We start from the raw sequence: 23,694 nt of genomic DNA on the forward strand, positions 1-23,694 counted from the left end.
AGCCTGGATAAGGTTTGGCTTTCTCGTACCGAATAACTACCTTTAAATTAATTTCCTATTACCAAGTCAACACCCCTACATAAGCAAACCAAGTTGATGACCTTAAGATTACAACTTGTCTAAGGGGCTTGACACACCAGGAAAAACAGATGGTCCACCTAAGTATCTATAGCCTGGATAAGGTTTGGCTTTCTCGTACCGAATAACTACCTTTAAATTAATTTCCTATTACCAAGTCAACACCCCTACATAAGCAAACCAAGTTGATGACCTTAAGATTACAACTTGTCTAAGGGGCTTGACACACCAGGAAAAACAGATGGTCCACTTAAAATTCCCAACTGCATTGTAGATAACCATGCACACTCCTCTTACTTCTCTGCAAGTTACAAGCAACCACGACCTAACTTATTTCAAGAACTGCCCAAAAACCCAGACGTTATCTTTAACCTTAGCAGCTACCACTTACCCCAGGATCTAGACAACCATCCTGGACGAGACCGCACCGATTAAATGCCTCCGCCTCCTTTTTGTTCCACGTTGCGGACCGCATCGCCGGATTCCATTCCGGTTTAAGGCTAGGGCCTGGTTTGCATATAAAAACAAAATAATTATGCCGATTGAGTGGTGCTATGTGGTGAGTAGGTCTTAACCTAGAACAGCCTTGTTACCAACTAGTTTTAGTATATGGATGGTAAAGGAAGGTAGCCTTCAGGATTAGACTGTTGCCAATACTAGTCTCGTTTGTTTTAGTAGCTTTCAACTCTTGGAACCATGAGATATAAGTGTATATCTTAAATAAACCACTAAGAAACATAGAAAAAATATTAGGTAATAAAAAATCAGATTTATAGAAATTTTGTATTTCAAATTAAATTACCAACAACTTGCACCAAGTGTTGGGTTTTAAGACTTTGGTAAAAAAACTGAACAAAAATAAAAATTTCTTCTTAAACAATTGGTTCCCAAGATCAATAAAATCTCCAATATAATCCGAACATCAGATCCCTCAAAAAATTAAACATTGTACTTTCAACAAAAGCGTTTGTTACTAACATTTTTAACAGCCATACACGAATGGTACCTACTGCCAATTTATTTACCTATTTACGTTGTTAATATTGATCCTTTATGGACAGTAGGTCCAGCTTCTGTGCGAGATACGGCAATGGCCATCCTAGTACTCGTCGCCTTCGTCTCCCTCCTCGCCTTCGGCGGAGTCCATGCCCACCTCTTCGTAGTCCTTCTCGAGGGCAGCCAAGTCCTCGCGGGCCTCTGTGAATTCACCCTCTTCCATGCCCTCTCCGACGTACCAATGGACGAAAGCACGCTTGGCATACATGAGATCGAACTTGTGATCGAGACGAGCCCAGGCCTCGGCAATGGCGGTGGTGTTGGAAAGCATGCACACTGCTCTAGACACCTTAGCTTGATCAGCACCAGGAACAACAGTGGGTGGCTGGTAGTTGATGCCAACCTTGAAGCCGGTGGGACACCAGTCGACAAACTGGATGCTACGCTTGGTCTTGATGGCAGCGATAGCGGCGTTGACGTCCTTGGGGACGACGTCTCCTCTGTACAGGAGGCAGCAGGCCATGTACTTGCCGTGGCGAGGGTCGCACTTTACCATCTGGTTGGCGGGCTCAAAGCAGGAATTAGTGATTTCAGATACGGAAATCTGTTCGTGGTAGGCTTTCTCGGCGGAAATGACAGGAGCGTAGGTGACCAAGGGGAAGTGAATTCTTGGGTAAGGGACCAAGTTGGTCTGGAATTCAGTCAGATCAACATTTAAAGCACCATCGAATCTCAGCGAAGCAGTGATGGAAGAGACAATCTGGCCGATGAGTCTGTTCAGATTGGTGTAGGATGGACGTTCGACGTCGAGATTCCTGCGGCAGATGTCGTAGATGGCTTCGTTGTCGACCATGAAGGCACAGTCCGAATGTTCCAATGTGGTGTGGGTGGTGAGGATAGAGTTGTATGGTTCGACAACAGCTGTGGCAACCTGTAAAAGGGGAAAAATTATATTTTTTTCCCTCCCTTACACATCTATGGGTTTGCAAACTACTGTTGTTCCTATACACAACTAGAAACAAAGTTACTATGAAGAAATACCCTATGGAAATCTGGTATCATCGGCTGGGATTTTACACATGATCCAGTCCAAGCAACAATTACTTATTGTCAGCAAGTAGTTCAATGTAAAATTGGCAACATATCTGACAAGTTATTAAGTCTTGGCCAAGATGTTAAGGAATGTTAGCAATTTTTGACCAAAACTACTAGATTGAAAACCACAAGAAAGAAAGACTTCTAGATTATTTTCCAGTAACATTCTTACCGATTTGAGTTTCCGCTGTAAGCATTTTGAAAATTAACATTCTGAAATCTTACCAATATACAATACTCTAAGCAGTTTTTAAAATTTTCACAAACAAAATACTCTCGCAACCCTGTCTAAAAATGTCAACATTTTTCAGTTACATTAAATTGGCAAATTTAATTTTAAAAAAGCTTGGCCAAATTCCTGTTATATTTAACTACTGAATAACATTTTTCAAAGCTTTGTCTAAAAATTGTTTATACAAACTGGTAAAACCAGTTTTCCCAAGATTTGTCATCAAAACTTCAGAATAAAACAAGCAAATTAAATTCTTTTCAAGACTAGCCTTCTATATTTAATTGCGTTAAAACTGGTTAAAGGAATTTTCCAAAGATCTTTAGACAAAACTTTATAAACTGGAAATGCAATTTCAAGATTTATCAAAATGTTTATGGCAATATCGAACCTCACAGTGATCTAACTCTCTCAGGGTTAACTTAGGAAATGTTTATAGTAATATCGAACATCTCCGCTAGTGATCTAGCTCAAACAGTATTAACTTAAAGACACCTACCTGAGGAGCGGGATAGATAGCAAACTCCAACTTGCTCTTCTTTCCGTAATCGACGGACAAGCGTTCCATGAGGAGGGACGTGAACCCTGAGCCGGTGCCCCCTCCGAAGGAATGGAAGATGAGGAAGCCCTGTGAAACAAAAGTACCGGTAATGAACCTTTGCTAAAACTAAAATTCAGATTTCACCAAATATAAATAAGTGATTTTCTTTCACTAAAAACTTGTAGCATAAGAGCCTAAAAGAAATTAACAAAATAAATTACATAATTGTCTTGAAGATAATTCATTTTTAGAGTTTTTAATGAGGAAAAACAAAGTAAAAAATACTGTTTAGTAACTCAATTTACAAACATATATTACTAGAACAGCACGCACAAAAAAATTTCACCTCGATAACGTAAAATATTGTACAAAATACATTACATTACATAATTATCTTCAAGATAATCCATTTTTAGAGTTTTTAATAAGGAAAAACAAAGTAAAAACTATTCTTTAGTAACTCAAAATTAGATTTACAAATATATGTTACAAGAACAGTACACTAAGTTCAATTTAACATCGATAACTTAAATGTTTCATAAATATTTACCTGAAGACCTGTGCACTGATCGGCTAACTTGCGCATCCTGTCCAAGACGATGTCGACAATCTCTTTCCCGATGGTGTAATGGCCTCGGGCGTAGTTGTTGGCGGCATCTTCCTTTCCGGTGATCAACTGCTCGGGGTGGAACAACTGGCGGTACACTCCGGTCCTGACCTCGTCTGTAAAGAGGAGTCAAGGTCATTCTAGTATTAGGGGAACTAAATTATGTACATTCAATTCCCAAGGACAGTGTACACAACTCGAAGTGTACAAACTACAATATACACAACTCAACGTACATCCAAGTACGGGATTCCAAACTCACCTACGACGGAGGGTTCAAGATCGACGAACACAGCTCTGGGCACGTGCTTCCCGGAGCCGGTCTCGTTGAAGAAGGTGTTGAAGGAGTCGTCGCCGACTCCGACTGTCTTGTCTGATGGCATCTGGCCATCGGGCTGGATGCCGTGCTCGAGGCAGTAGAGCTCCCAGCAGGCATTGCCCATCTGGACTCCAGCCTGTCCAACGTGGATTGAGATACACTCACGCTGGAAAGAAAGAATTTTTTATTAACACGTGATGAAATAAGTTGTAACTATTAAGGCTAAAATTTTTGGTCCATATGAAACCTTCTGTAGTTGCTATTTAATAATCTTGTAAGGACACAAGACCAATAATCTAACTAACAGAAATTAGATATTTTCCATCATAAAAGGGGGACTGACAGGAAAAATCTATTTTTGGGCTCAAGCCATGTCGTCCTGATGGAAGTTCCCTTCGGCTGCTTCCTACTGTATAATATTTCTGCGAGTGATATTACAAGAGAATTACCGTCTGGTATCATGGGGTTCCAACCAACGGAACGACTATCCATAGACATTTTGTATAATCAGGGACGTATCCGTAGATAACCATAGATATCTGCACCCCCAATAAACTTCCACTAAGGGGGAGGATAAGCGAGGAGCCATTACATGTCTTCGCGCCTTACAAAATGGCGACATTTACCGTTACCAGTCCTGAGTTTCAATGTCTGGCTTGCGACATTTGTATTTTGTACCAAAACAAATTAGACAAATAAATTGTATTATGAAACCAAATAATTTTGTCTATAAGACCAGGATCTTGAGAGGGCTAAGTCAAATTTATGATAAAAAACTGTTTGGGTGATAAAAAACAAATTTATTATATTCTTTTGTTAAAAACAGCCCAACGAGATCAAAGCTAACTGAACCCTTTGACAACAGAACGACTTTCTACCTACAATTACTCATAGGATAGATTAATTTTCAATTTCAAGTCTAAAATATACAAGAGGTTATTGAAGGAAGCATCAGACCAAAAAGTTGGAACGGAAAAGTAAAACTATAACTAGATGGGACAGTAGTATTGAAATAAGTTTTAAATTTGCAATTAAAAGTTTCTACTAGCTCATCCCCTTGGCAGCTTAAATCTTTTTTTCCTTCAACGTCAAAATTTTTTTTATTCAGTTTTCAATACAAACTAATACAGTTTTAATGACAATATCAGACATTCCCGCTGTAATCTTAACGAAATGCCATATTTGCCCAAGAAAACTAAGTTCAATCTCCACAGTGGTACACCATTTGCAAATAAAGGTCCTGTACCAAAAAGCAGTACATGAACGTACTTGTGCACACCATCTATGCGAGTAACTATTGGAATATTGATTTCCTATAATTCAATACATTCCTCAGATGGTCTTCGTTGTACTGTGGCTTGCTCTGAACAAAAAAATTCACACCACTCCTTTGTTCGGGTAATTGTGACGTTTTAAACTTTTGAGAACCTATCCTACACACTTTGGTCAAGAAACAAGTCGCTGACCTATTAAGGAACGTTTTCAAAGTCTAGATTCATAGATGCCTCTGCATGCTTAGGTAACACTACTGTGGTGTGAAGGTTAAAAGGAACTATTTTCCCTATCCCTTGAACATTAATTTGCGGGAAAATGTTACCGAGAAAGATTGAAATTTGGCCTTTTGAGAAGTCTAAACAAAACCTTACTAATACTTTTTAATAATTTTAAGATATATAACCAACTCGCAAATTATCACCAGGAATAAAACTAGGATGGAAACTGCTAAACTGCTTTTATATTAAAGTTTTTAACCGAATGAAAAAGTGCCAGATAAAATTTATATATACATTACCAATATTAATATACATTTATGCGACGGCTTAATATCTGCCCTGCACGGAGAGGAATCAACTTTACCCTCTGAATATTGGCGAAAAAATTACATCGCCCAAACAAAGAAATTTGTATCAGACCTAATCTATGTGTACAGAAAACACAGGTGCGTATGATTGAGCAAGTAACGTTCATGGCCCAAGAGTATTACTTTTTTACAAATAACAAATTGTGATCTAATTTCCATATAAAACTAAAGTTCTGACAAATCATACTTAAAACCAGCAAGAAAATATAGATGAAAATTTTAAAATTTACCATGACAAATTCATATACTATATATGTATATATAAATTTGTCATGGTAAAAGGGAAATCTCTTATCTTTTCGCACTTTTATACACTACTCACAATTACATATATAAATTCAGTTTCTGGCCTCGAGCCAAGAGGTATAACAGGTGGCATATGTGGGGAACTAAAACTACACCAGATGACATTTCCGAACAAATTTAAGGGTTTTGACAGATGTTGCACATTAAATAGCTCAACCAATGAAGTTATGTCATATTTTTGCCCGTTTGTATGTATGACCAGCTTCCTGGCCACAATTCTAATAATGAAACTTGCAGGGATTACCCGTTATGTAAAAAGTTGGAAAAATATTAAATTTTGATAGATCATGATCATAAACAAAATGTCCAATTCACGTAATCAGCCATAAGTTTGGACGTTAAACTTAAATATTGGTTCATATTCTTAGAGTATGAAAATTCACGTCAATCAATACATGTTATGGTCAAAGGTCGAGGTTGAGCAAACGCGGAAAATGTGTCACGGCAGAGGTCTGCACTACCGAGTGACCCTTAAATTCCGATATAGTTTAACGGAAAAATTTTACTATAGAGAAATGGGGTTTAATATTTTTTCCTAGCAGTGTGGGCTTTTGCTAATAATCACCTTAAAATTTGTTGCAAAGATAATGTTTGTATGTCTTTACGAGAGGCACAACTAGCAAAACTATTTGACCGAATCTCATAACTTTTGGTGGGTTTTGATTAGGTTTAGCAAATGGGTTAAGGCAAATGTCACGAAAGTCGAAACCTTTGCCGTATTGAGGTCAAATTTTATCTGATTTGCATGAAACTAGTGTCAAAATGTGCTTAATTTAATTGTCGATCTTATGATATAAGACATGATATTGGCAAAGGTATGCTCTCTCCCCAGTGGCAGTTTTAATTATGATTGTCAAGTACCATAACATTTGAATCGGCTTATCAATGCGATTTTCAGTTATCATCGTACATTAGTCGTGCTACAAAATGTCGAAATAAGTCAAAAGACGTGAAATTTATATATTGATAAAAAACCGCTCGATGTCAATCAAATTTATATAAATTTTTATGGAATAACAGATCAGCCATTTCAGCTAAATTTTCATGTCTTGAAATATTTCTATTTCAACATACCTTTTTTGACAATTTTTTTTTTCAATACTTGAATAAATTAGAAAGTCACAATAAAATTTTCAACGGGTTTGTAAATTTTGATAAACAAATTTATGAATCTCAGATTCTTAACTGTAGCCAAAATACTTAAGCCTGATAAATATCTTACCACGGCAAAATTTTACGAAATTTTTTTTAACCCGGACGAAAATTTTGATGTCTTATCAGGAATTTAATTGCATTAAATGATACACTTTTCGAAACATGGGGGAACAAAATTTTTTTTTTTTCAATTATTCCAAAAATTAAAGCATAGATGTCTGGTTTCAGTTCCACCAGAACGTCAGCCGGTCATGTCGAAAGCCACCCCCCCCCAACCCCCCAGCAGTTGCATCCCCCAGGTAGGAATCGATCTGCTGTCATGCAAATGCAAGGTTAACAAGTTAGCCAGAAGGAGAGGTACCCCCCCGGGACACCCTGCCGTTCGAAAACGCCCAGTTATGACAAGGTCTAACATCCAAATTGTTACAACACTCCAAAACAGTATGGCTCCTTCGATGTAAATTAAGGACATAGGACAGACCTAAGGACGCTACCAATCCTTCCGGACAGTATGGATCCTTCAATGTAAATTAAGGACAGACCTAAGGACGCTACATATCCTTCCGGAGATAAGGACAGGATTTTGAAAAAAAATATGGATCCTTCGATGTAAATTAAGGACAACAAGGACGCTACCAGTCCTTCAGGAGATAAGGATAGGATTTTGAAAAAAAAATTCAATGGTTACTTTAATATATAAAAGATTTCCGGTCAAATGAAAGCAAATTTTTATTCTAAATTGCTAAAATTGTTTTTCTGAATTGCTAAAATTGTTTTTCTAAATTGCTAAAATTGTTTATATAAACACGAACTTCCCAAACGTAAAAATACCGTTAAATTGGGCGGGAAAATTTGATTTAACTCATTTCAAGATATAAACCAAACCTTTAGTAATTTAATACATAAAAATTAAAACCACGAACAAATTCTAATCAAAATTCAAGTATTTAATAAAATATTAAGAAAATACAAAAGAATTTTCAAATAAATCGGAGAAAATATGATTTTCGAGGTAGCCATTGTTCGACTCGGCCGGATTTGTTAAATTTGAAATTATTAACCGTTTAAATATTTTTATTTTATAAAATACATAAATAAAAGATAATAGATTAAAGTATGTTATAATCTGTAAGAATCAATCAAATTTTATACGAAAAATACGAAAATAAAAATCGTTAACTTTCTCTTTTCGTTCCAACGGTAAAAAATTTATAAAAAATATATTTAAAATACAAATTATCGTTTCTATTATATCGATATATTTAAATTCAAAATAATAATGAATAAAAAACGAAAAATATATTTACGAAATATATCGAAATTGAATAAATTCTAATTTATTTATTTTAAAATAACCTTGACATCACAATACGATTAAATAGCGATTATTTATTTAAATGGAAATATCTAATAATAAGAAAACAAAAGATTAATAAAATATTAAAAAAATAAGAAATTTAAGGCGTGTCACAACCGGATATTTCCACCCCGTTGAAATCGGCCGGCTGTGGCAGCCATTCCCGAAGTATATTTCCCTTATTTTACACAAAATAACGTACATAAAACATAAATAATAACATACAAACATCAATAAATATATCCCCAGTCTCTATTCTATACTCACCATTCTGGAAATGTAGTTTAAGCACTGGAAAAGGAGTTAAATTCGGGGAAAGTATATCTTCCTTCTCACAGGATCACAAGTGGTCGAGCCCGCGATTGGATGACGTCTGAGAGCTGAGCAGGATGTGGGGTTCCAATATTACTTCCATTGGGTTTATCGTACATGAGCGTTAAAACTATCTTTTCTTTAAATAAAATTATCTTACACGCTTTAAAAATGATTATTTAGGCGTTAAATGATTAAATTATTACAAAAAACTTTATAATAAATGTTTAATTAAACACATACTCATAAATAAACACGTATGTATATGTATAATACATCATACCAGACCTAAAATAATCATACATGTATGATAATTATCGTACATATGGCAACGTCTGAGAGCTGAGCAGGATGCGGGGTTCCAATATTACTTCCATTGGGTTTATCGTACATGAGCCTTAAAGTTGTCGTTTTGTCAACTAAAATTATCATACACGCTTTCAAAATGATTATTTAGGCGTTAAATGATTGAATTATATCAAAATAATTTAGTATAAATGTTTAATTAAACATATACTCATACATAAACACATATCTATATGTATAGTACATCGTACCGGACCTAAAATAATCGTATATGTATGATAATTATCGTACGAGTGGCAACCCTGGCAGGATGACACCCACTTCATCGAAGATTGTTCGAATTAGTTCGTTTCGTTCGAAATAGTTCGTAATCCTGGAAGGTTTTAATGGATAAATAAATTATTAGTCAATATATCTTAATTAAAATATTAATTTATTATATGTAGTATATATTTCTATACATATTAATCATTTATAACTTTCCATATAGCTTGTATTATTTTCATTTCGATCATGGCTGTTCGAAATACTGGAAGGTTTTAAGGGAAATAATATATTATTATTTTAAATATCTTGATTATTTGGCTGAATAATAGTATATTGTATTTATTTTCAAATAAATAAATCATTTATTACTTTCCATATGGCTTGCTTTATTTTCCTGGAAATGCTTTTAGAATGTTCAAGAATCCTATACATCTTTTAAATGAGTAAGGCCTTATATATTACTCCTTATATACGTAAAACACATAAATAACTTATTATATATAATATTTTCTACTATATAAAATAATGATTTATATAAATATTATTAAATATTCTTTTAAATTCTTATTTTTTCCATTTAATAGCTTTTAAAATATGATTTTTTCTACCGGGAGTTACCGCCCAAAATTCCGTCTCGTAAGACATGACTTTGTTTGGAAATTTTGGAAAAGGGAAATTACGTGTTTCTAAAAATAACTGATGAACAAAATCCACCTACGTAGAAATTAAATAAAATTATTAATTACATTTATAAACTATATAATAATAAAACTGCAATGTATTGATCCTATGCGTCCTTTAAAAGTGAAAGTTTCGTTTAAGGAATGACTAAAGTAAGTCTAGAATTCTTCTGCGTCGTCATAAAGACGATGTATTTAAATGGATAAATATTAACTTATTGTTATAGTTAGGGTAATAAAACAATTTATTTATCAATTAGGTCAGATTTCATGATGTTTTTAACATTACCAAATATGGTTTTATGTCAGCCAAACGAGAAACAGGTCCCTTTCTCTTCCACAATCTTCATCCCACCAAGATCTGCAATGGGGTTAATATAGCTTTCTCTCTATCTACGATTTTAGAAAATTCACAGCCTTTCCCTGTATATATTATCTAATTAAATGCTATAGAAATCTATTATCCTCATATTCCATATCTCTGTACATCATTTGATAAAGAGGAACCATTTATGAATAATTAATGAAAATGTCTGCTGCGGAGTGCATGCACCGTCGTAGCTAGGCGAGAGGCCATGTCTGTCATGCACTTATTTGGACATTTATAACTTGATTATTGCAATATTCTAATAATTATTTTATGCTTTCAGATAACCACTATCATATGATGTTGACAATGTACTTGTCTTATCTATGACAACCCTTTTGTTCCTAAGTTCAATTGTACTTAGATGAATTCAAGCAAAAATTTAACATGAGACTACGACTGTATTTAAAAAATAGTTTGTCCTTTTAAAATTTGGTCAATTTACTGATATACAGTGGAAATTCTTGTTTAATATAGATGATTATCCAATAAAATACTTAATGAAATGCTATTTTATATATAATAACGGCTATTTCTGTAACAGACTCAATTTTCGACAGAAATCAAACCGTCACTTTCCAAGCATTGCATGATTGGCCATATTTTAACCCAGCGTTGATTCCTCTCCAGGATAAATGTATTCATACACTTGCTTTAAATAAAAAAAACCTTAAATCATCTTAAAGTTTATTATAATATCAGCAACTGAGACGTGAACTTTAAAATCATCAAAATAAATCAACAATGATTCATGCAATTTCCTGCCATTTTGTTCACCGTGATTCAACATTTTGGTGCATTTTGCAATAATAATATGAATATGCAAAATAAAGGCTGTATTATTTTTGTATATATAGAAATCTTAATACGATAATTAAGTATCAATTGAAATAATTTACTTAAAACCATTATGAACCTAGACCTAGACGGTTATATTCAAATAGATTTGCTCGTACAGATATTCGAATTAAAAATTACTTCATATATGATAATTAATTTAAATGCATTTACATATATGCATTGCTAATATATTAAGTAATTTTATTATTACATTAACGTGGGTAGTCGACAGTTCCATCGGCTCAATAGACCAAAAAGAAAAAGAAAAAAAAGAAAAAGAAAGTGATATGCATGATGGAATGCTCGAATCCATTGGAGAATATAATTTTATAATTAATGACAATATAACTGAATATGGATGCAGAAGCTTAAATATATGAATAATAGAAGCATATATGATATATATATTCTAAAATAAAGATATTTACGAGTCTCTTAAGTGAGAAATGAAAGAATTAAGATATATTTCTAAAGCGCTATGTCCGAACAAGTTCCTTCGATGCCATATTGGGAATTGATGGAGCATTGAAGCATATGGTTAACTTGGGATAGAAATAATGATGATATAATGCTTTAATTCATTATATTATAAAAACAAGATAATGAATAAATAATTAAAGAGATAGAGAAAGATGAAAATTTAGTTAGAAATATGAAAAATTAAAAAAAGTAAGAGATTAGGAAAAGCAATAATTCAGAAGGTTTAAGAAAGAAAATTGGATAAAATTGAATATAGAATTAAATAGAAAGGGTAAAATTGAGGTTTTTAAGTGGAAATGGTATATTAAATTAAAGATTGAAGAATAGTAAAACTTAAAATTAAACAATTTATGTAAATTGTGCTTAGAAATGTAGATATTTTTCCCATTTTCTAAGACAGTGAAATTAGAATTTTATAATTCAATTGTGTATATTGTGGTTATGAATTTAGTAATTTTTCCCAGTTTTTAAGACAGTTTTAGAATTTTTATAATTCAAACAAGCAAAGATGTCTGTGTAGGCGTAGTAATTCGTATCTGACGACCTTTCTGTAAAATTTACACCCACACAAGCTTAAGCTTAAGTGGGTTGCCTTTCCTACCCACAGTTCCAACCCCAAAATCGTTTGAACGCCCACATACTTTGTGTATTTTTCTGTATCTTTCTATACCACGGGTGTATTTCTAACCTAATTTAAGTATTTTAACTTAATATTAATCATTTTCTTCTTTCTTGTCCTTAAATACGAGCTGGTTCATGATTTATTTATGATGTTCTTCCAAAATGTGGTCATGAAAATCGTTTGAACGCCCACATACTTAGTGTATTTTTCTGTATCTTTCTAAACCACGGGTGTATTTCTATCCCAATTTAAGTATTTTAACTTTATATTATTAATTTTCTTCTTTCTTGTTCTTAAATACGAGCTGGTTCATGATTTATTTATGATGTTCTTCCAAAATGTGGTCATGAAAATCGTTTGAACGCCCACATACTTAGTGTATTTTTCTGTATCTTTCTAAACCACGGGTGTATTTCTATCCCAATTTAAGTATTTTAACTTTATATTATTAATTTTCTTCTTTCTTGTCCTTAAATACGAGCTGGTTCATGATTTATTTATGATGTTCTTCCATAATGTGGCCATGAAATTCGTTTGAACGCCCACATACTTTGTGTATTTTTCTGTATCTTTCTATACCACGGGTGTATTTCTATCCTAATTTAAGTATTTTAACTTAATATTAATCATTTTCTTCTTTCTTGTCCTTAAATACGAGCTGGTTCATGATTTATTTATGATGTTCTTCCATAATGTGGCCATGAAATTCGTTTGAACACCCACATACTTTGTGTATTTTTCTGTATCTTTCTATACCACGGGTGTATTTCTATCCTAATTTAAGTATTTTAACTTAATATTAATCATTTTCTTCTTTCTTGTTCTTAAATACGAGCTGGTTCATGATTTATTTATGATGTTCTTCCAAAATGTGGCCATAAAAATCGTTTGAACGCCCACATACTTTGTGTATTTTTCCGTATCTTTCTATACCACGGGTGTATTTCTATCCTAATTTAAGTATTTTAACTTAATATTAATCATTTTCTTCTTTCTTGTCCTTAAATACGAGCTGGTTCATGATTTATTTATGATGTTCTTCCATAATGTGGCCATGAAATTCGTTTGAACACCCACATACTTTGTGTATTTTTCTGTATCTTTCTATACCACGGGTGTATTTCTATCCTAATTTAAGTATTTTAACTTAATATTAATCATTTTCTTCTTTCTTGTCCTTAAATACGAGCTGGTTCATGATTTATTTATCCTACCCACAGCACCAACCCCCAAAAATTCGTTTGAACACCCACATACTTTGTGTATTTTTCTGTATCTTTCTATACCACGGGTGTATTTCTATCCTAATTTAAGTATTTTAACTTAATATTAATCATTTTCTTCTTTCTTGTCCTTAAATACGAGCTGGTTCATGATTTATTAATGATGTTCTTCCAAAATGTGGCCATGAAATTCGTTTGAACACCCACATACTTTGTGTATTTTTCTGTATCTTTCTATACCACGGGTGTATTTCTATCCTAATTTAAGTATTTCAACTTAATATTAATCATTTTCTTCTTTCTTGTCCTTAAATACGAGCTGGTTCATGATTTATTTATGATGTTCTTCCAAAATGTGGTCATGAATGATCGGGTGTTCTAATGGCGTCTTAAGCTTACCCTAAAATTGTGGGTAAGATTTCACCCCTTGGGTAGAGATCTGTTTATTTATCGAATTATATTATTAAGAATTAGATTTATTAATAAATTTATAATTTATTTCTTATATATCTTAACAAAGCATGTAATTTTAACAATGATATATTAAACCAAATCTTGTACAAAGTTTAAACCAAATCAATAGACCTATACTATCTGAAATTGAGAGTAGCAACATTTATAATAATAATTTTGTATATATAAAACATACATAAAACATATATAACAATAAATAAATTTATTATCAAGTTATTCCATTTAATCTATATTAATTCTGGCTATTTAATCATTTTGTAGTTATTCTAAAGCTTCAACCATCTTAAAAAATTGTGGTTATAATAAAATATATAATTACAAAATATGCAATGATTTAAACAGATTATAATATGGGAATCAATATTAATAATCTTAATTGTAATTATAATCTTTAAATTTTCACATAATAAACGAATATTAATGATAATATTAACAATTTAAAAAACGTAGGCCTACATTCTATAAGTAAAAGTGATCCAAACATTATTATTATTATTATTATTATTATTATTATTATTATTATTATTATTATTATTATTATTATTATTATTATTATCATTATTATTATTATTATTATTATTACAGCTTTATAAGATGAGAATAATTAATGGTGACTCACCACTGCAGACAGCCGGTGACAGCACAGTCGCCAAGTCGAGGCAATCAATTTCAGTTGATGCGACACACACACACACACACACACACACACACACACACACACACACACACACACACACACACACACACACACACACATATTTCTAATCCACTGCAGGACAAAGGCCTCAGACATGTCCTTAGTCATAGCTGGGGTTTGGCAATGTTCACCACCACGGGTGGCTCAAGTAAAAAGAAAGATATTATTATTATTATTATTATTATTATTATTATTATTATTATTATTATTATTATTATTATTATTATTATTATTATTAGCTAAGCCACATCCCTAGTTGGAAAAGCAGGATGCTATAAGCTCAAGGGCACCAACAAGGAAAATAGCCCAGCAAGGAAAGAAAATAGGGAAACACACACACACACACACACACACACACACATATATATATATATATATATATATATATATATATATATATATATATATATATATATATAGCTTTTTTTGAGTGGGAAAATGAAGTCTTTCTTAACTCGAGTGCAAACTGATACTGATTATTCAAGGCTGGGAGCGAACCACGGACCTTTCATTAGATGTATGAGCCCCTTTTTCTTAAAACGGGTGGCTCAAGTAAAAAGAGAGATATTATTATTATCATTATTATTATTATTATTATTATTATCATTAGCTAAGCCACAACCCTAGTTGGAAAAGCAAGATGCTATAAGCCCAAGGGCTCCAACAGGAAAAATAGGCCAGTGAGGAAAGGAAATAGGGAAATAAACTATATATGAGAAGTAGTTATTTAAAAACTATAGACTATTTTAAGAACAGTAACAACATTGAAATATATTCGTCATATATAAACTATGAAAACAGACTTATGCCAGCCTGTTCAACATAAAAACATTCGCTGCGACTTTGAACTTATGAAGTTCCTCCGATTCAATTGCGAAGTTAGGACGATCATCCCACAATCTGGCCGCGTCTGGAATAAAACTCCTAGAATACTGCGTAGTATTGAGCCTCATGATGGAGAAGGCATGGCTTTTAGAATTAACTGTATATATAGTATTACTGTGTAGGATGGTACAGTCTAGGAAGACCTGAATTGCCAGAAATTGCAACCTTGTATCCGTGTCTCGCCAAAGGGAAAATAAAACAATAAGAAATTGAGAAATAGATGCAAGAATTTAATTTTGAAGTCTTTTAGTAAATACTCTCTTGTTTACCAACTAATATTTGTAAACATATCAGTAAACAAATTATTAGAAACATATTCTAAGTTGGTAGGCTACATTTATTCTTCTTTAATACTCGCAAAAAGACAGACGAGCAAATCAAACGAAGAAGTGGTCGCGGACCCACTCGGGCAAATGTTCGGCCACAAGCATCTTCAGGTACAGATCGAGCCCCATCGGGATGTATCGAGCCTGCGGGAACCTCTGCGTGAGCGCGTCGACCATTGCCTCTATTGCCGGTGTTACGTCCGTCTCCTGGGGGACATTTGAAAAACAGAAACACCGTCAAGATTACATTAGTTACTCGTCTAGTTATTTAAGACTTAGGCTTACTTGTAGCCTTCAATGAGATCTAGACCATTTCAAATATTCACCAATTATACTAATTTCCCTCTATCAAAATCTGCACTTTGTTCTCAGCACTCACAGAGGTTCTAGCTATGTCCTATCCCCTTTGGTAGTCCTGAGTCTAGACCTGTACTATCCTCTTCGGTTGCCCTGTTAAGCAGGACAATGCCCTAGAGATTGACCATATTACATATGATCAGCGCCCAAGCCCCCTTTCCACCCAAGCTAGGACCAAGAGAGGGACAGGCAATGGCTGGTGATGATTCAGCAGATAGACCTATAGGCTCCCCCAAAGCCCCCATCCTTAGGTCCCAAGGACGGTGAGATTGCAACGACCAGAGGAACTAATGAGTTTGAGCGGGACTCGAACCCCAGTCTGGCAATCATCGGGCAAGGACGCTACCACTTTTCGTATTAACCCCATCTATCCAATATTCGGCCGTCGTTACTGGCATTCATGGAGGTCTAAACCTATTCTATCCCATAGCCTAAATATCAACTTCTCGTATTAAGCCCAGTCTATACAACTACCCGCAGTCTCAGAGGTCTAGACCTAATCTATCCCCTTCAGTAGTCAATAAGCCCTAAATATCAACCTCTCGTATTAAGCCCTGTCTATCCAACTACCCGCAGTCCCGGAGGTCTAGACCTAATCTATCCCCTTCGGTAGTCAATAAGCCCTTTTGCATTCTACATATCAATCTCTGGTATTACCCCGCGTCTATCCGACTTCCCGCCATCATTCCTGACGTTCACCGTAGATCTAGACATATGACACTCTTCCAGCCCTCTATTATTATAACCGCTCGCATTCTAGATACCAAGCGCGTGCACTGACCCCGGACCTGTTGACCAACATCCTGGAGGAGACGACGTCGTTGAAATGCTGCTTCCCGTAGGTCAGCTTGACGTCGTCGTCCATCGCGCACCACATCTCCTCGGCGAAGCGGACCACTGCCTCATCCGTGTTGAGGTTCGTGCCTGGTTCGCACATACGCAGGAAGAGTAATTAGGCTTATAGATATTATTATTATTATTATTATTATTATTACTATTATTATTATTATTATTATTATTATTATTATTATTATTATTATTATTATTATTATTCTAAGCAAACAACTTTTAGATCTAACAAAAACATCAAGATATTCTGCCTATGATTTAACCATGACGTCAAAATAGCTGTTAAAATCTTCAGTTAAAAATTTAAATAAAGTTCTGACGAGGTGAATTTTAAGAAATATTTCTATAATTTAAAATAAAATATAATTAAGTGAAAAGGTTGGAATTTTCAAAATTGAAATTATTACATTTTTTAGTAAGTAAAATGTCTGTATTTTATGTTTCAAATGGTTATTTTAATGAAAATAAGTTTAATATTAGTTAAAATATGATTTTTTTATATATGTAAGCAACTGTATTTATACATTGTAGAAGAGTTGTCAAAATAATTATATTAGTTATCCCTATTATATGACATTTTCTATGATTATTAAGACACAAATAGTCCGTGTTCTATACTCCAAAATCTTAGCCTAACTTAAATAAAAAAAACTTAAGGGAAAGTGCATCACGTTTTAGCTTATATATTAACAATTTGGAAACTGATTGATTGTTTAATTATGCTTAAAGATGTATAAAGTATTAAAGATAATAATTATATAAGCCAAAAGCTTATATTTATCCAGGAAAAGAGATATTAGTGAATATATTCAGTTAGTTTCTGTGGCCATTTCACCCATCTATATGTAGTCATTTTACATTTCTTATTCATGGTTCGCTAACTTTATGTTGATATATCGTGATTTTATTATATTTAGTATAAGCCAAGCTACAACCTAAATAGGAAAAAAAGAGGGTGCTATAAACCCAAGGGCTCCTGCAGAGAAAGCAGCCCAGTGAGGAAAGGAAATAGAGAAAGAACGAAGAACACATATGAGAAAAGATAGGAACTGAGGTCCCTGACTTATTTCTTCTGTGTATATATGGTGTGTGTGTGCCTATGCTTTTAGTGCGTGCGCGCGTGCACACACACACACACACACACACACACACATATATATATATATATATATATATATATATATATATATATATATATATATATATATATATACTGCATATATATATATATATATATATATATATATATATATATATATATATATATATATATATATATATATGTGTGTGTGTGTGTGTGTGTGTGTGTGTATCTGAAAAAAACTACTTTATTTTTGTTTAATAACCAATATGTATTATTTATCTATGAAAAATATGAAAATTTTATCCTCTAAAGATAACTGAAGGGTACTTATGAAAACTTCCATATGTAAAAGGGCTACTTTCAAAATTATTTATATTTCTTAAATCCATAAAAAATTAGGATTGACAAGAAAAATTATATGAAAGTTTAACTGATAAAATTATCTTTAAAATACTTTTTAAATCATGAAAATCGGTTGACAAACAAAAAGGTAGATTAAGTTTGAAATGACCACAAATCAACATTGTTTCAAAGGGACAGAGTTCCATCCTTGGAGCTTCTTGAGACCCCCAGGGTGAGGAGGAGCATCTTGGGAGCCACAGATCCTCCCTAGGCCAGGGGGAGCTTCCTGGAGGCCCCAAGGGCTCCCCAGGGCTGGGGGAAACTTCCTGGTGAGAGGGTATAGTTAAACCAGACATTAGCCTATATTACCTGCAGTAAAGTTTCCAGGTTCGACGAGACAGACGTTGACGCCGAATCGTCTCATTTCGTGTCTGCAGAGACGAATAGATGGTCGACGTGTAAGTACGTACTTGTGTATGCAAACTAACGTACGCGTTTATTACATGGAGGTTTGACAAGCTGTTCATAAGTCTATTGTGAGAATTATAGGCAATGCAGTTGAAAGTCAAGATTAATTTTTAGATATATTAGCATATTTCAAATTTATTGCTTTGGATCCGAAGGGGGAATAAATGAAGTTTTTTAATCCCCTTGTGGGATTTAAACTAATCTCTATAAGCTTTGAATCCAGAAGGGAAATAGATGAAAGAACTGACCTCAGAGAATCGCTGAACCCTTCCATGGCGAATTTCGTCAAGTCGTAGGCAGAGACGAGTGGCCCGGCCATACGTCCCTCCACGCTGGTCACGTTGACTATGCGACCTGTCGGGAAAGGAAAATGTTTGGAGAAAAGTGATGAAATATCATTATTATTAATGTTATTACTTGCTAAGCTACAGCCCTAGTAGAAAAAAAAGCAGGATGCTATAAGCCCAGGGGGTCCAACAAGAAAAATAAATCAGTGAGGAAAGGCAGTATGGAAAAAGATAGAATGCCCGAGAGTACCCTCAAGCAAGAGAACTCTAACACAAAACAGTGGAAGACCATGGTACAGAGGCTATGGCGCTACCCAAGACTAGAGAGCAATGGTTTGATTTTGGAGTATCCTTCGCCTACAAGAGTTGCTTACTATAGCTAAAGAGTCTCTTCTACCCTTACCAAGTGGAAAGTAGCCACTTAATAGTTACAGTGCAAAAGTTATCCCCTTACATGAAGAAGAATTTTTTGGTTATCTTAGTGTTGTCAGGTGTATGAGGAAAGAGGATAATGTGTAAAGAATAAGCCAGACCATTTACTGTATGCGCAAGCAAAGGAAAACTAGAGAAGGATCCAATGTAGTATTACGTGGACAGTCAAAGGAAACAATAACTCCTAGCGGTAGAATGTCAATGGGTGCCTGATAAATGAACGAATAAATCCATTAAAGATATTGTTGCTGATGGTGTGCATGGAAATGGTCACCTCAGCGAAATGGGTATAGAAGGCAGAAGGTCAAACCGGAAGAAGAAAAGACTTGTCGTAGTTCGGTCAGGCTAGGCTAAGTTGGGTCAGGTTAGGCTAGGTTTGCTTACCTTTCGATTTCCTGATAAGAGGAAGGAAGACCTTGGTCACAGATATGTGCCCAAATATATTGACCTCTGCCAGTTTCCTGTACGTGCTCATGGGCACCCACTCCACGGCACCGAAGGTCGAGAGCCCGGCGTTGTTGATCACGCCCCACAGGACTTCTGCGGGAGACACGATTGGATGAAGCTACTGTATACTATCATTGAAACGTATTTATACTGCAATAGAATCTAAATAATCTATTTTGGAGGCATTATCAAATTAGCTAATTATTGAAGAGAAAAGGTCAAATCTTTCTCTCAATATGAATTGGAAAGTGAATAATTACTATCCTCATCACTGAAATAAACATGAGTTAAAAGTGATCCTTGAGATGATAGGTAACACTTTAGGTTGTTATCATCATTATTAATTTTAGTAATAATAGAATTATGACTAAAAGTAGTTGGAGCATATGTAGTTTAGTATTCTTATAGCTTACACTACGATTTGATTATTGGCGCCCATTTTTTTTTTTTTTAAGAAGACCTGTACATGCTATCGAGATTTGTAGCAGACCAAAATAACCATCTAGTGCAATTGAAAATCGGTCACAATGAGGCCTTAGAAGGCAATACAATGAGTGAATAAGCAGCTGCAATAGGCTAGTAGTAGTAGCCGGCTAGTAGTAGTAATAGGCTACTAGCTATCTATCTATTTAACAAGGCACTTAATCCAATTTTGGGTGGTAGCCGACATCAAACAAATGAACAAAATGGAACCTTTCCTATCTTTGCTCCTCCCAGCCTAACGAGAGATTCAGCCGAATTTGGCTGGTACTGCTAGGGTGCCAAGCCCACCCTCCCCCGTTATCCACCATGGGTGAAGCTTCGTGCGCTGAATCCCCTACTGCTGCTACATCCGCGGTCACCAAGGCGCCAAAGGAAGCACCAGGGCCTACCGGCTACTAGCAGTTACAAAAAACGACACGCGAAAATCTTATTTACCAGACCCGGGTAGAATTCTCTTGATCTCGTGTAGAGCACCGCTCACTTCCTCCTCCTTGGTGATGTCCAATTGCAGGACGTGCATGCGGTCGGAGAAGAGTCTTCGGAGTCTCTCGGCCCCTTCGCCGGCAGCATCCGCCTTGAGGCACCCGGCGAAGACGCGAAAACCCTTTTGGGGAGGGGGAGGAAGAATAGTTTATTAAATCTAATTTTAGTGTTATGGCGATGTTCGCGGCTCCAGAAGGTGTGAGCCTTCCAGAGTCTTCCAGAGTCTTCCAGAGCCTACCAGTTTTCAGCTGGTCTTTTGTTATAGCCTTATTAACAATATGTTCTTGTGATTTAGTTGTTACACACCATAGTTGACTAACTGTCAAACAGGCAATTTGATACTTAGACTATAAAGGAATAGATGGGTTTAACGCAATAGGTATACTGTATAGCGTTTCTGCTCATTCGGTGATCGAGTATACTATGTTTCAGTGGTTGTACATGTGATCGATTCAATGGATTATTATTATCATTATTATTATTATTATTATTATTATTATTATCAATAACAACAATATTGATAACAAGAATATCCTAGAATCAGCTACAAGATCACCGTTAACAACAAAGTGAAAATAATGTGCGAGTATACCGCGATGCAAACGAGAACTTCAACTCTAGAAAAAAAAAACGGTGAAAATAACCTGACTTAAGGCCCTGTGACTTACGAGTTGACGTAGACGTATCGCCAGACCTTGTCCGAAGCCGGAGTCGCATCCCGTTACCAGGACGGCCTTTCCGGACTCGGGGACCTGGAAATAGTATAGAGATATAGTATAGAAATTACGTGTGGGTTTGCTTCTGGACGATCTTTGGAAGATGATCGTCTTCTTGGTTCGTTCCGGAAGAATTTGAGCATTCTGAATAATAATAATAATAATAATAATAATAATAATAATAATAATAATAATAATAATAATAATAATAATTATAATGATAATAATGATAACAATAATAATAATAATAATAATTATAATAATAACAATAATAATAATAATAACAACAATAATAATAATAATAATGATAATAATAATAACAATTATAATGATAATAATAATAATAACAATAATGATAATTATAATGATAATAATAATAATAATAATAATAATAATAGTAATAATTATTATTATTATTATTATAATAATTATAACAAGAGAGAAGTCACACGCTGGAAAATCTTTTCGATATTGTTTTATGAATTAGAATTGTATAAATATTTCTCAAAATAGAAACATGTATAACATTATATATATATATATATATATATATATATATATATATATATATATATATATATATATATATATATACAGTTAGCTATTCTATTTCATAGATATAAATGTATTTTTATTAACCACAATGACCTTCTATGATTTCTACTTCCATGTACATTATAGCGACTATTTTTACTACTAAGCCTTTATCCCAGAATAGAACAAATGAAGACAATCTAACCTTACATAGGAACTTGGTTTTATTCTCTCCTAAAAGTGGAAGTTCAAAACATTAGATGTTACTGTTTCTGTTAGAATACACAAACGCACGCATGCGTGAATACCTCGCGAAATCGACTTACTCTCAAGTTGGCGACGATCGCGTAAAAGCACGTCGAGAGGAGCCAAGCCCCCGGGAAGAAGAGACGGGCGTCGGCCAGACCCAAGAAGTGTAGGGGGACAGAGACTGCTAGGCTTACCACCCCACAGAAGAGGATTCTTATAGTCCTGTCCAAGTTAAGCATGGCGAAGTTGTACCGTAACGCTTCGGTGTCGATTTCTCGTCTTTGAAGATTCAGTTAAATATATAAACTACTACATGAATGAGTTATTTATTTAATTGATTTGATTATCATTTATGAAATAAAGCGATGGATATTCAGCTCTATAATCTTGTGATATGATTAATCTATTGTCGACTTTGTTTGTAAACAAATTCACCCGAGTTGTCAATTTGTCACAAGGCAGTATTAAAGATGTTGCTATGCGGGGAGATCATAAGAAGCCAATAAACACTGTACGTGTAGGCCAAGACGATGCTGCAAGGGACATTTAGAATTGCCTACAGTAGATCTCTCAAGGCACACAGTAGGAAAACAGAATGAGTGCAATAACCAAAAACCGAAAAGCGTATATCGAGTCTCTTGTCAACGAGGTATGCAACACAGCGATCCTTGATTCGACGGTTTTACGAGACCCGTTGAACTGTCGATGGTCGAACACCCCTTTTTGCATTTTGCTTATCGCCAGAGTTTTATCTCTCTGTTTGACAGTCACGTCGGCCTTTCAACCGAGAAGAAGAGGTTCGTTTATCTTATCTGCGTTTGATAATGCTATTGAAGAATTTCCTTCAATTATACACATTCTTTTCTGCTGATAGAGTTGATAATTAGACTTTTGGTTCTTACAAAGTCTATTTTAGACTAATAATGGTAATTCATTTGCC

At 34.4% G+C, this 23,694-nt stretch overlaps 2 protein-coding genes across 4 annotated transcripts; both read right to left on the reverse strand.

The window, feature by feature from the left end:
- Positions 1-847: 847 nt before the first annotated feature.
- Positions 848-8,947, reverse strand: LOC137626481 (tubulin alpha-1 chain-like). Its single transcript, XM_068357500.1, has 5 exons — positions 8,812-8,947; positions 3,809-4,031; positions 3,490-3,662; positions 2,898-3,026; positions 848-2,005 (listed from the first exon to the last, which is right to left on the reverse strand). The coding sequence occupies exons 1-5, from the start codon at positions 8,812-8,814 to the stop codon at positions 1,178-1,180; spliced, it is 1,356 nt and encodes a 451-aa protein (XP_068213601.1). The 5' UTR covers positions 8,815-8,947; the 3' UTR covers positions 848-1,177.
- A 7,059-nt stretch (positions 8,948-16,006) lies between these two features.
- Positions 16,007-23,460, reverse strand: LOC137626672 (D-beta-hydroxybutyrate dehydrogenase, mitochondrial-like). 3 transcript variants are annotated; one of them, XM_068357685.1, is made up of 8 exons: positions 22,832-23,458; positions 21,924-22,007; positions 21,208-21,376; positions 20,227-20,382; positions 19,372-19,477; positions 19,025-19,086; positions 17,162-17,304; positions 16,009-16,230 (listed from the first exon to the last, which is right to left on the reverse strand). In XM_068357685.1, exons 1-8 carry the CDS (start codon positions 22,991-22,993, stop codon positions 16,075-16,077), a joined length of 1,038 nt encoding a protein of 345 aa, XP_068213786.1. In that variant the 5' UTR covers positions 22,994-23,458; the 3' UTR covers positions 16,009-16,074. The 3 variants fall into 3 exon arrangements, with proteins under 3 accessions (XP_068213788.1, XP_068213787.1, XP_068213786.1); XM_068357687.1 differs by lacking the exon at positions 20,227-20,382 and having other exon boundaries at positions 16,007-16,230; positions 22,832-23,460; XM_068357686.1 differs by lacking the exon at positions 21,924-22,007 and having other exon boundaries at positions 16,008-16,230; positions 22,832-23,459.
- Between the last annotated feature and the right edge of the window lie 234 nt (positions 23,461-23,694).

This window comes from Palaemon carinicauda, chromosome 34, assembly GCF_036898095.1.
Source record: "Palaemon carinicauda isolate YSFRI2023 chromosome 34, ASM3689809v2, whole genome shotgun sequence".
Classification (NCBI taxonomy): domain Eukaryota; kingdom Metazoa; phylum Arthropoda; class Malacostraca; order Decapoda; family Palaemonidae; genus Palaemon; species Palaemon carinicauda.